Below are 14,506 nucleotides of genomic sequence, written 5' to 3' on the forward strand. Positions count from 1 at the left end.
TCATCTTATTTTACAGCAAGTAGTCTCGCTTCGATTTGAGTGTCCCCACTTCATTTGTTCCAACTACAAAAATATTTAGGAAATTCATTCCGTTTGTGACGAGAAGAGCGAAGTTATCATCTATTTAAATAGAAAATCCAAATGAATAGTTTAAAATATAAAATAGATTAATATTTATTAAACAAGGCTTGTCAGTGGATTCATTCTCTCGTTGCTTTTAAAGACACCGATATATGAGCACTAAAACAATGCCTTGTAGCTTTTCTTATTCGCAGTTGCAAAAAGAACTGGCAAGTATTTGGTCTCTCAACCTAAATATAAAAGGTGTTAAAATCAATTGTACAAGGAACATCATTGTTTTAAAACTCAGCCTCGTTCATTTTCTAGACAGGCAAATGCTTTGTCTTTATTCTTTTTTTCCCCTTTTGTTGTCATTACATGCACAACCACAGCAGTCAAAATTCTCTCCATGAAATATTCAAGCTGTTCTGGTAGGGGGGGCCCCTACGTTCTCCAGGTGGAGGTCTATGTCCCTTTGTCAAGGATGCCAGAAACGCTTGAGTTGCGGAGAAATAAAAAAGAAATATGCTTCAAGGATAAAAATCTGCTTCCCTGCGCTGCTAAGATGAAAGGCGAAATTTTTATTCTGAAATTTTCCAAGTCAAGCCACCCACCAGGCGGAACTGATGGCGGTGACGGGGAACACGTGTCGTCTTTATTCTTACTGAGAGAATAACCATGGCAACCAGTGTTCTGTCCGGAAAATGGCGCCGTTCCATTTTTCTTTTGCGGATTGCATGTGCTTAATCTTAGATAGTCGGAGTGTGTGTGTGGGGGGGGATTCATTTGCGGTTGCATGCGGAGATTTTATTATCTTTAACAGTTATCTAACAGTGTTACTCGATAGAAAACAGATCTCAGAGCTAGAGAGATCAGTTGAATAATCAAAATTATTACACCACAACTGTATTAAATCAAATAAATGTTTAGAACTATAATATAGTGAATTTGGTTTCTGTAATTGGCAATTAATTTCAAAAACACACCCACCCACCTACACACACACACACTCTGCATTTCTAGAGAAATGATCTACAATGACGTGGGATCTACTTTAGAGAATCTAAATTAGGGGACCAATGCATATAATATGTTTTCTAAAATATATACAATATGTTTATACGCATAAAGAAAGATTTTAATACAATCTGGAAACTCCCTCCAATGTGTATGGAGGCCGTTTTCAGTTTTCGTCCTCCTGAAATGTGTATCGTCTTTCGCCATAAGGTTACATCGTTTTTGGCGTTACTGCGTTATCCAGGATGTCTGAATACCATAATCACCCAAAGGCTCAATATCATACCATAAAATGCATTCGTAAAGATTAGAACGTAATTAGTGACTAATTACGTTCTAATCTTTGCTCCACACTTGAACATTTCTTCTAGAGAACAGCTACCGCAATCACAATACCACTGTAAATGTCACTTCTGTTGTTTGAAATTAGAGACGAAGCAACTAAAACTGTGAGGACAGTGTATCATATATTTGTAGTATCTCGGGGAGATAAATCCCGATATTTCAGAAAGAAAAAAGCGTTTAAAAACTTTCGCATGAGACCAGCTACGGTAACTCGCCTACAGTTGAAAAGTCCTTATTAAAAAAAAAAAAAAAAAAACAGGCAAAAGAAAAAAAAGACGTCAGAGACATTCAGCTTTGAAATAAAGCTGGATCTAATATCCACTTGATTTTTGTAATTTTTTTCAATCCAGAACTGAAGCCTTTTGGCTCTTTATTTTAGTAAATACTTTTATTCACCGACCGAGAGTTCGCTTACGAAAAATACACCTCTCCGACGTTTCAAGTTCCTTAGTACTGAGAGTTTTTGCTCTCTTAAGGTTTCTTCGAGTCTAGCCTCGGGTGAGGGAGGCTAAGATTTCGGGGAGAGGGGGTTGCCATGGGAGAGCAATTTGAATCTCTGGGAGAGTGTTTTCCGGCGTGGCCCGTGAGGAGCCTTGTCGGTGGATGCTTTTCTTTGGAATATGAGAGATTCTGCTCAGTGGTGGGGGCGAGCCTATCACTGAGTGAACAAAAGCTAAGTTGGACGATCTTTCGGTCACTCATAGGGAGTGGTCCGGGGGATCGCCTAATTTTTAGAGAGGGCTTTACTTAAGTATCTAGCTCCGGTGAGGGAGGGGGCTTAAGACTTCGGGGGAGGGGGTTGCCTTGAGAGTAATTTGAGTCTCCGGGTGTTGGCGTTTTCTGGCATGGCTCCTACTGGGGCCGTGTCGGTGAATTCTTTTCCCTGGAATATGAGTGGTTCTGCTCAGTGGTAGGGTGAACCCGTCACTGAGCAGAGCTTTTAACCGCTGAGTTAAAAGATCCTTCAGGTCGCTCATTGTTGGGCGATCTGAGAGGGAGCCCCGCACATTAACAAGCTGCCTGGTCTCCGACGAAAACCAACCATTTTGAAGGAGCTGTCAGGCCAGTGAAACCTTAAAAAACGTTTTTTTTAAAAACCTTAAAAAAAAATTAGAAAGCAAATATATGGACGCCTGGGCAGCGTGCATATTTTCTAAGGTGGTTCGCGCTGAGGCGACTCGAAAATGCCGGCGGGCGTATTCTCGTAAACTCTTTGGTCAACCTATTTTTTTTTTTTTTTTTTTTTACGAAACTTGCATAGTTTCTACATTAGGCTTTGAAATAATGCTGGATCTAATATCCACTTGATTTTTATAATTATTGCATCGAAGCCTTTTGGCTTTTTATTTTAGTAAATCCAGTAGTAAGTTTCTTACCACTGATGATATTTCTTTGGATGTTTGGTATGTTCCAAAAGGCAGCATATAAGGAAAGGGATGGAATATTATATAATAATAATAATAATAGTAGTAGCGCGTTAGATAGAACAACTTGAAAAATACAACGTTTTTGTGTCAATTATGTATTGCATTTTTTGCCTGTAATTCTCAGTTTTTTGTAACTTCAATTTTTATTACTGTGTTTTACCTTTAGTGGATACCTGAAGAAGACTGAAACTAGTTGTATCATTTTCATTAAAACTTCATATTTTATCTCGGTTTAAGTCATTAAATATTTATTCTTTAATTATATATATATATATATATATATATATATATATATATATATATATATATATATACATACATACATACATACATACATACATACAGGGTGTTCGGGATAAATTTGACAGTTTCGTAAGGAAAAAGAAAATCTTCTTTGTATCTATTAAATTTAATGAATTGACAAAAAAACATTACAGGCAGAGTTGATTACAATACTATCAACAAGATTTACTCAAAATAACCACCATTAGCATCGATCACAGCTTCAATTCTGCTTCGGAACCTCGAACAAGCTGATGCTACAGTCTCCCTGGGAAGGGCCGCAAAAACTGTTTTAATTTTATCCATTAACTGGGCTTTTGTATTACTGGAAGTGCGATTGGTGTCTTTTTCAACTGCGCCCCATACAAAATAATCCATGGGGTTAAGGTCTGGGGAGTTTGGAGGCCAAACATTTGGACTGGTGAAGTCGTAGAAATTTTCAGACAACCATTTTTGACTTTTCCCAGAGGTGTGGCAAGGGGCCGAATCCTGCTGCCATACATACGGTCTACCATTGGCTACCCTTGTTATCCAGGGCTTGACTACAGTTAGCAACTCCACGAACAAAGCCCGAATTCCAATGCCAGGGTTCTTCAACACCTGTTCCTGCAGATTTGCGAGGAATTCTGCTGTACGAACGCAATCAGATCGTCTGCTAGGGATCTTTCTTCTTGCTACATCCTCGTAGTCACCATTGCAAGTCTCTAGTTCATGCCTGATTGTTTTTACTGTATTCAGGGAGCATTGGGCAGCAGTCGTAATATCCTTATTTTGATGGCGGGCACGAATCATCATGATACAAGTTATTCTCTTCCATGATTCAGGTGGGTTCCAGCTATCCATCCTTTCTGACATCTTGTATATGAATGAAGAAGGGTCCAAACTTTTAAATGAAGAGAAGTGTGTGTTAATACATGTAACTTACGGAAAAATATAATTAATTATAAATATGTCAAATTTATCCCGAACACCCTGTATATATACATGTATATACATACTGTAATTAGTTTCGTAAGTTGTTTAAATTTTGAACTACGAAGGAGGTGTTAAATAGCTGCTGCACGTGTTTTAACATATTAAAAAATAGAATGGATATTGATGTTAATTCCGATGAAGGATGATCACGAAAACATTCGATTATCAGGGCTATCATGATTCCAGGTTTTTTTTTCCTTTCCCGGATTCTTATAGTCCACATACATTTTCATAAAACTTAATATGCCATTGAGTCTCTATAAAACTTTCGGGACTCCAGAAATCGAAAAAACTTAAACTCCCAAGAATTTTGTCGCTTTTTCAAGCAAAAATATAATATTTAAAATGTAAAATACGAGCTTCGTAAAGTTGCTCAAGCAACATTGGTGTTCAATTGTTTGTTCTCTCCGCTACAAGAAAGCAGATGTAGTACAAAATGCCAAACTTATGTGGTTCATATTTCCTAAGAATACAATGAAAGCTGATGTTTTGTATCTCATACATCAGAGATTCAATTCTTGAAGAATTCTTAATGCTATTAAAAACAAAACAAATGGCAGATTATTTTTTCCTAAGCCAAAAGACAGAATTTCCGATTTTAAGATCTTGTATCACTGAAGATATTCAACTGCATGAACTCAAGATCTTTCATTTTGAGAATTTCAGTCTCACTTTGCTGATGTACGATTTTTGGGGATGATTCTGCACATAACCTTTCAGATATTTAATGGAAAATTTAGGGCTGCCGCAACTTCATTCCAAAATGTGCAATTTGACAAATGTCATCTTATTTTACAAACCCAAAGTAATCGGTGCACAACCGATTCCAAATCTTGAAAGTCTGATCTTCAAGTTATCTGTTATCATAAAACACCTGAAGAGTGGGAATGGAGAATTTAAGCAAGTTGAAAATAAAGGCAGTCTGCAAGATCTGCAATTTGGCAGACCATGTTTCTTATTTCGAAAACTGATTGTTGTTACCAAGAAGCGGAAACTATATAAATCTGTATAACAATCCTCTAAGAATTAAAACACGCATGTGTGTGTGTGTGGGGGGGGGTGCCTTTTATTTCATGTTTGTTGCATATGTACAATCGTAGATAATAAGGTGCCATGCTCTTCATTTCCTGTGCGAAGCTGGCGTGTGCAAAGGCTGATTATTTCCTTAATTAAAAATGGGTTTAAGCCTTTTTTTTAACACAAAAACTACACTCTGTGTATGTAATGATACATAAAGATGTATCCTTTTTCAAAGGCATTATTTTAAGACACAGCAGAGAGTATAGGATCCAAACTTTTGCCGGAAAATATAATTTAAGGCAAATATTCTAAAACGAACTGTTTTTCATTACTACAATAAAGCGTAAAAAGAACTCCGATTCCACCCCGAATAAAAGACATGCATAAATTAAATTTTCCGGTGCACACAAACTTACCTGCAATCGCAGTTAGACGGTGTTCACCTTCTACTCCACCTTCGCCTTGAAAGGATATCTGTTTTGCACCTGTAAAAGATATTTTAACTATTCAGTTAAATGGCTTAATTTCTAGCATAAATAAGTGTGCTATTCAGCTTAATAATTCCCAAACGTTGTCTCTGCTTTTGAATTTGTATAGTTCTATTTCCTAAGCTGTTTAACTTACTCTGGGATCATACCTTAATCAAGCATATTTTAAATGTATTTCTGGTCCTACAGTTAGCTTATTTGTTCTGAGCTACTGAACGGGATGATTAGGTCATGCTGCGTAAAGATTTAGTGTGGCGATACACTGCTTCTTCAGAAGATAAATTTCTGGATGGGGAAACAAAAATCGTTAAGTGAAATTTATCCTCTAATGCATTTAATTCCCCAGGGTAAGCAGGTTGAGATCCTTTAGTCCTAATTAACCTTTTTGAAGACAAGTTAGCAACCAGTCTTCATCCTTCAAGCCTTCCTAGTAGTTCGGACTCATTATCAGTGAATTTAAGATTTTTTTTTTTTCCAGGAGAAAGGTAGGCAACTGCAGCCATCTCTTGGCCATGAGATGGCTGCAGTTGCCTACCATCGGATCAGAGTTCAAAAAATCGGCAGTAATATTTTAATAATCAATAATCAATTTCTGCCAATTTTTTGAGATGTGGAGTTAAAAATCAGAGTTTAAGTGGAAGAAAACTATTTGTCTATGTGCCAGATATTGACTAATTCGGGAACCGTCGAAGCAGGTCTTAGAAAAAGTAACTCCAATCGGAGACTAGAATCTAACTTATAATGGGCGGCCTAGCGCTATGGATGCAAACATAATTTCCACAGAACCATTGGATAAAGAATCCTTTAAAAAAAATCTGGTTCCTGACAGATTTTTTTTTTTTCATTCAGCAGTTAAGTTATAATCCAGATAATTATCTTGCTGCTAATCTAAATCAGGGCTATCCAACCTTAGGTAATCCAAGGGTTGCATCACAATGCGTATCTGGTAATTTGGTGGACAGCAGCGACACAACCTCGAAAGCTGAACAAACGAACAACACTAATTGTGCGCTCACGTTCCCCTTGAGCGCCCGGAGCATGTGCGTTGGAACAAAACAGTGTAAGAATGCTTCTTTGACACAATATTTGAAAAACACGTGGGCATAGAACGATGTAAAAACACCAAATAAAATTATCAACATTGAGATTATCAATTAGTGATAGAATTAAAATATCTAATACGCATTCGATTCAAATTGTTATTTTAATTTTTCGCTCGTGAAAATCAAAATAGGAGGGGCGCACAAAATCGCACCGCGAGCTGCATGCAACCCGTACTTTGAACAGCCGTGGTCTAAATCATTCACCTCTTGTGTACGCCTATCAATTTAAATACACTCGCGTTAATAAATATCAACAGTATCGTTGCTTAATAAATATCATTCATATAGGAAATGAGACAGTTTAAAACTGTACGAAATCATTTTTTGTAAGGAGATACCATACCCTCTCAAAATAAACACTAACCTGATATTTTTTTAGCTATCACAGCCTTCGACAGTATGTTTGTATATAAATCAGTTTTAGAAACATTATAGAAATCGAAGAACCTATTTGGTGCCTAGAATTTTCTAGAATGCATCGTCTAGCTTAAAATGCATATACGTATCAAAAGATCACGTGACCACTGATTATATCATCTTCGAAAAAATATTTAAGTTGAAGGAGGATCCGGAAACTGGCCAATTAAACAGCTATATTTAGTGCGTCCCCCCCCCCCCCCTTAGGGACCCGAGTGACACTGATAAGTCATAGAGACGAGCTCTCCATTAGACAACGTCCTACCTACCAGAGTACAAACATCAGAGTTCTGCCTTGAACAAGTCGGCAAGTTTTGTATAATATCCTCTTCCGCCTACTGCACATCAAAAACTTATTTACACTTAATCTTAGCAACACAACGTTTGAATAAACATCCGTTCCTGTCTTGCAGCCCGAAGAGATTAAAGATGAAAGTGTTGACCAAAATAGCATGTAATAATTCATAAAAAAACAACAAAAAAAATCCATTCACTTAATCTCGCTCCTCTTTCGTTTTGTTAACTCACTTCCGAAATTGAAAAATCAAATACGGAATTTCTCAACAGCCAATAAGAATAAAAACAAGAAGCGTCAAGTCAAATAACGTGACATAAATGAGTACATAAACAAAACAAATACAAGCATGTTTTACTTAATGCTCTGAAATGCGGTTGTCGAGCTTATAACCAGAGATGTGACAGTCGAAAGAACAAAAACAATCCCCTTCAGAAATTGTCTATGTCGTCTATTACCAGCTCTATTGGCACCCGTAGTCTGTGCTGCCTACCTCCAGTGTGCGTTTTGTGAGATACGCTAGGTTATCAAAATATTGAGGAAGTGACAAAATGTTTCATAGCTAAAACCAGTATTTATGAAAAACTTAACGAAGCCTCTACTAAATTATAACCAATCATTTATCGCAAGTATTTTGCAAAAACAAACTCATTAATGCAATTAACTGTAAACCTCATTCCAGCGGGTTATATATTATAGGAATCGAGATCATTTCATCTTTAGTTGAAAAGCCCTTGTGAATGTTCCCCTCACGAAGGAAAATGAACCAGTCTTTCCAAAAAATTATATTCTAATTTACGATGTGATTAATATATTGTTTTAATCTAAAATTAAAACATTCCTCATTATTCATTCATTCAGTTGAAAGTTAAATTTTAAATCTGAAATACTAAGAGTGCAAGATGGTCATTTTAGAACTAGAGGATAAGTATTGACGTCCTCTTCCTGCACGTAGAGATGAATTACGTTTGAATTTTCCGTTTCAGTGATAAAGAAATCGAAATCCTTGTAGTAAGCGAGCAGTGAAGAATTTTCATACCCATGAGATATCCATATAGTGATAAAATGGCTGCTTTTTAAATAAAAATAGTTATTTCTTGCTGTTTATATTTACATAAATCATATGAGAGTTAAGGAAAAACAGTGGAGTGGAAAAACTTTCCTACGGGACTGCGAGAGAGGGGGGGGGGGGGAAGAGGTCATCTGAAATAAGTTTAAAGCAAAACAGACTTTCAAAATAACTTTACGTAGTAACGCAAATCTTTCAGCGCAGGTATTCTCCGAAACGCTGTTTTAATTAAACTAAAATAAAAATAGTTCTATTTAAAAAATCTGAGCTTTTGTACGTGTGTGTGTGTGTCTGAAAATTCTACTCAGCACATTAGTAACTGGAAGATGGCTACGAAGCAGATAATCTGGGAATTCAGTTCTAGAGACGAAACGTACTTTTTCAAGTTGCTTCAGAGTGTCCACTACACTGGACGATGTATCAAACCACCTGAAGATTCGAAGCCTATTTGTTGACCAGTGGCGAATATCCACTCGGTAAACCAAGCTAGGCTAGTAATGGTCGCAATTTACGTTCCTTTCTCGTACATTCGCTTAGGTTCGTGGATGGCGTGTATTTACCCCATCACTGCGTGTGTATGTATATATTCGTTTCCTGGTGTACATATATATTGTCAGTCCATTTGAGCATATTACACACTGATTTACAACAGATAACACTAAACCAGGGCGTTGGAAAAGTCATGCCATTCCTTCACCTCCTTATCTTCATTGAAAACTGAAGAAACGTGAGTGTGTGTTTTGAAAGATAAACGAAACGAGAAGGCAGATTCATTAAGAATAAAAAGAGACGATGCATCCTCTAAGGTTGTCATAGAGAAATCACTGTTGTTTCTCTTTGTAAATAAGTAGTCATTCATCATTGTCTTTTTAAACAACGCTTAGCATTTGAATCATTACTCAAGGCTAAGTCTAAAACAATAAAGATGCTTTTTTTTTCTTCTTCTTTTAACTACATCAATTCGAATGACTGTACTAGAGTACTGATTGCATGTTGTGGATCTACCTTTCCAAAATTCCCTTCTCCTAAATGTTGCTCTTAAATTGCTTACTTATTTTTATAAAATCTGTGTGGATTAATAATGTCATTAATCTAAAGCTTGCATATTCCTGAAGTTTTTCATTTGTGTAAATTATTCTAATTCACATTCACTGGGAATTTCTCCAAAACTTATTACTTGGTTGAATAATAATGTACCGTACTAAACGCTTTGCTGTTTCTTCTATACTTCCACAACTAACAATATTTATTCTCTATCTGAGGGATTGTCCGTTTTCGTTTGTCTGATCATATCTTCTCATTGATAAAAATGAGGAGATACCAAAAATATCACTTTTCCATAATTTTCAGGCTTAACTTTTTCAAAAAAAAAAAAAAAAATTTTGAAATTGTCAGCCTGAATTTCAGAATTTAACTTCAGTTAGATTGCCTTTCATTTCTAATCGCACAAGTTTGCATTTCAAAACTTATGATTGTGATTTTATTTGTGGTTTTGCAGTAATCCAAGTGTGCTCTGAGTAGCAAGTTCTTTTCTTTTGAATGCCCCAAGTTCTGTCAGAAGTTAATTATTAGGTTATAGTCTTTTTTAAATGCGATTCCCAGCCCACAAGAGGTTGTAAACATACAGTACATTAGTACCCTGGGGGACTAAGATTTTTAAAATCATTTTTTATATTTTATATAGTCTGGAAATATATGCTCCAGAGACCAAACATGGAATTTTTTTCAAGCCGCTTCAGACTTCTAATCAGCGGACTGGTGGTTTCACACCGGTGATGAAATTCATCTACCTAAAGACAATTACAAACATTCATGCCCAAGGCAGGATTCAAACCCTAAGCTTGTTGGTTGGAGAGATGACAAACTGCATTTAGTATTATATTTTTTCTAAAATTCTGTATTTAAAGGTTCCTATTTTATAATTAATTTCTTCTTGAAAAAATATTTTGTGTATCAGGAGTATTCCTAAGTTTTTATATTTTGTAATGACGTTTACTTTTTTTTCTTTTTTTTTTTTGCTGAGTTTTGACTCAATGGAAGTTTATGTTTATAATGATAATCAATAGTTTAGTTTTGCCATCAGGTATGGTCCAGATGTTTTTTGATTGCCTGCGAGAGGTAAAAAATAAAAATAATAGCGATTATCTTATAAAATTCAAGACCGATGAATTCTCGTTTCTTTCACTAATCCCCAATTTCCCGATTCCACTCTAAAGAATATTTGCCTATTTTTGCATTGTCTCCGTTTACTATCAGTATGTCTTTTCTATTAGTAGTACTATCAACTTCTATTTGAAGTTGAGGATTTTTTTTTAAAACCTATAATCATCTCTATGAAAGTAATCTGGTACATAAACCTGTATTATCGCAATGTGTTTTTCTTCTGCTTTTATTCTCAATGAGAAAAATCTTACTATTGGGATAATTGCTGTGACTGAATTTAAGATTCCCTTTTACCATTATTGCTATTCCTATCTTTATATACCTAATCTTTTCTTCTTGAAAAAAAAATTCTTGAATTTATATGTAAATATATCTGCCAATGAATCGTCGACGTATCTACCATACTCCACTTATTTTATTCAAATGAAATTATTAATAAATATGTTCTGACATTAAGTGATATTTGTCATGTTCGTTGCCGACCACTTCTCATACTTCATCCCCCTTAAGTGGTCTCTGGAGAGACACGTTGGCTACCCCAAACGCGGTTGCGGTGGCATTTAACGCATCTTGTGACTGATTTCGTTCATATCCTCCACTGTAGAGTCCATTAAGGACAGGAGACTAGAACCTTGAGAGAAAAGGCAGAATTGCAATGCAAGAAATAAATAGAAAGAAAGATCCCCCCCCCCCAATCCTCGAGTACTATAATAACATTGGAGAGGAGAGAAGAGAAAAGATTAGGGACTGGTGCATAGGCAATACACTATATGGAGTAAATACCCACTCCAGCATCGAGTACATCGATTTCTCCGTTTTCTACTCTCCAGAAAAAGCCCATGAGAAGTTCACTAAATCGTATTCATTACATCAGGAAAAAAATTAACCGAGAGACTTACTGTAGTAATTAATTTTCTTAAAATTACTATAACCATGAACTAGCAGAGAAAGACACAAAAGACTATCTTACATGTGTAATACCTGCAGGTGTACATTTTTTCTACACATGGCACTGTTGTGTTTATAGATTTGTTTTGTGTGGGATATGTTTTATTATAACCTCGTACTACATACAATATTTAAACCAGCCCTTCGCAGATTGTTTTGTTGGGACGATGGGGTTCAGTGCAATCTGAATATGGGCTTCCGAGAGGAAAAATTCTATCTCAGCGATGTTTTCTTTTAAAATATTTACATAATACGCAGTACTTATTTGATTAGTAAGTGAAATTATTATAACAATCGTAATATATTACGATTGCATATAAATACGAACAAATATGCAAGACCTGTGCTTTCTCTACAGTACCAAACGGGTTCTTTCCCAGTGAAACGAGTGAAAAATGATTTAAAAGATGGGCAATACAAATTTTCAGAACAATATTTACTAATGATCGAGAGAAACTTTCAGTTTAAATCTGCTAATAACTGTTACATATTCTAACCACTGTTACCAATTATTAGCAGATTTAAAAACGACTATGCCTCGAACATTAATGAGGTACTAGGTTCTGTAACCTCTCGCGTGTGGTACTGATTAAAATAGATCTATATAAGAATGCCGATTAAGAAGATCAATACCTTTTAAAAGTCAGAAGTCACCCTGAGGGGGTCACCTTGTCTCCTTTACCTCTCTAGAGGTGAAGGATCAGTGATTCGCTAGTAAAATCACTGTTGCATAAGATTCTCTTTCTGTTAGAATACTTAACTACATTAAAATTTTCTTACAGTAACGGCCGACTCTGCAACTAGATAGTGCAGAAGTCTGTCGCCTAAAACCATTAAGAGCCTCTCGTCATAAGTTTTTTTTTTTTTTTTTTGTTAGTTTTTGAGAAAGAATGGCAAATAGAAAAAAGAAGTCAGTGATGGAGTTTTAACGGGATTATAGACTGTGCTATTTGCTAGCGTGAGTCCTCTACTGAAGTGTCAAAAACGTTCGTTTATTTTCGATATATTTCTTTAAGTATAATAGTATCTTTCAGTCAGACTTTTTTAATAATCTACTTTTTTTATAATAAAAAAGTAGATTATTAAGACTATGATTAGACTCGAGACCAAAGCACCCAAGGTTATGAAACCAGCGCATGTCTTAATTGTGTGTGTTCTCTGGAAGGTTTGTCTGCTTTGCGAAACAAACAAACAAAAAAAAAAAAAAACTCCAGTTTCTCTCAGAAACTCTTGTATGCTCACATGAGCGCGGCCAATTTACCTTCATCTGAGGTTTATGGCTTCCAGGATTCGAAGATCATTAATGGTTTTATTAAGGCGGTTCGAATCCCATGCCCGCAGCGGGATTCGAACCGTGACCTGATGGTTGGAGAGCGGGTACGATAACCACTCGGCCGGCCGAGGATTCGAAAACAAGGCTTTTTAACTGAAGGACATCTTCAAGCTGCTATGATCATGAAAATAAGGTTGCATTTAGCATTAGTCATTTAAGGGAGAATAAGTGTCCATTTTATGCACAGATATAGCCAACATTGAAATAGTAAAAAAAAAAGTTTGCTATTAGTGTTCATAACAAGAGATGGCGAAAGGGGGGAAATAATTAGAACTTATGCATATAGGAAGAAATATGTGCTATTAACAGAACATATAATAGAACCAGCCACACTGCAATGCATAAGAAAAACGAAATGCAACTAAGCATGAAAATACAAAAATATATTAAAAATATGGAATAAATTTGAAAAATAAAAATAAATAAATAAGTAATCGCAGTCACTGAGAGATGCCAAGTTCAGCACCCAGTTCGTTTTTGTGCAACTGTGGGAGGCTTAGAGGGAATTGGTTTAGTGTCTTGCATGAGAACACCGATAATGAAATTCTTGCATAAAAAACAACGAGTTCGCAATACTTTCTCTTGTAATCATTTTTTACCAATGAAAAAAAAAAAAAAAAAAAAAAAAAAAAAAAATATATATATATATATATATATATATATATATATATATATATATATATATATATATATATATATATTTGTGGAAACATTTCTTACTAAATCATTAAAACACATGGATAGAATGAGATATACTAACATTTTTTTTTTTTTTTGCGTGTGAACATGGGCTGAGGTTTGGCTACATATTACGATGTCACAACACGTGTTCGCATACTACAATAAATAGTCGAGTGACCTGTATTCACGTCATCTGGAAATGAAAAGGTAAAAATCTCAATAATCCAGTGTGATACAATTGCAGCAAGGCTAGGCGAGATGGGCAAATGTTAACGTATTCATTACTGATTTTTAAGCAATAGTTAAAATTGTCTAGTTTGACAACTGAAATTTCATCTATAGTGATAAATTCATTGAATTGGAATTCGAGAATATCGCAGTCCATTTTCATTTTATTCATTATTTATTTGGACTTTACAGTAATAAAAGAAAATTGTTAGAATCTGAGACCATTCAACCCACAGATTTAATTCCAGTATGTGTGAGTGTGTGTGTGGGGGGGGGGGGGGGAACAGCTTTGTCAAGCAAGTAAAAGTTGAATCAATGTGAACTGAAGGAATCTTTCAGGTTGTTCAGTCATAAAATACTACGGTGAAGGGGAAAACTGCATTATATCGGCTATGATGCGCAGATCGGAATTATTCCGGTCTTAATTTTTCCATAGATGGTGTGAATTTCCGGTCACATTGGGCTAAAGTGTATATATATATATCAGACATTAGATCGTTCAGGTCTCAGGACATTGAATATAGTTGGAGATATTGATAACTATAACCATTATATGTCACAAGTCAGTCGTTTCACACCAGGAGCCATCCTGATTGTTGAGTGATAGTGCAACCGCTTATTTTGCATGGGTTCCCCCTTTTCTCCCTCGTTCCTT

The 14,506-nt window shown here is 35.7% G+C and overlaps 1 protein-coding gene across 1 annotated transcript in view; it reads right to left on the minus strand.

Moving 5' to 3' along the window:
• Positions 1-14,506, minus strand: part of LOC150110118 (glutamate receptor-interacting protein 1-like) — a 311,102-nt gene that overhangs the window by 271,429 nt on the left and 25,167 nt on the right. Inside the window, exon 2 of the mRNA XM_090397962.1 lies at positions 5,543-5,611. Coding sequence (XP_090254088.1) covers positions 5,543-5,611 — 69 coding nt within the window. The remainder of the gene's footprint in view (positions 1-5,542; positions 5,612-14,506) is intronic.

Source organism: Typopeltis vanoorti, chromosome 1, assembly GCF_054136105.1.
Source record: "Typopeltis vanoorti isolate ZY-2024b chromosome 1, IOZ_Tvanoo_1.0, whole genome shotgun sequence".
NCBI classification, from domain to species: domain Eukaryota; kingdom Metazoa; phylum Arthropoda; class Arachnida; order Uropygi; family Thelyphonidae; genus Typopeltis; species Typopeltis vanoorti.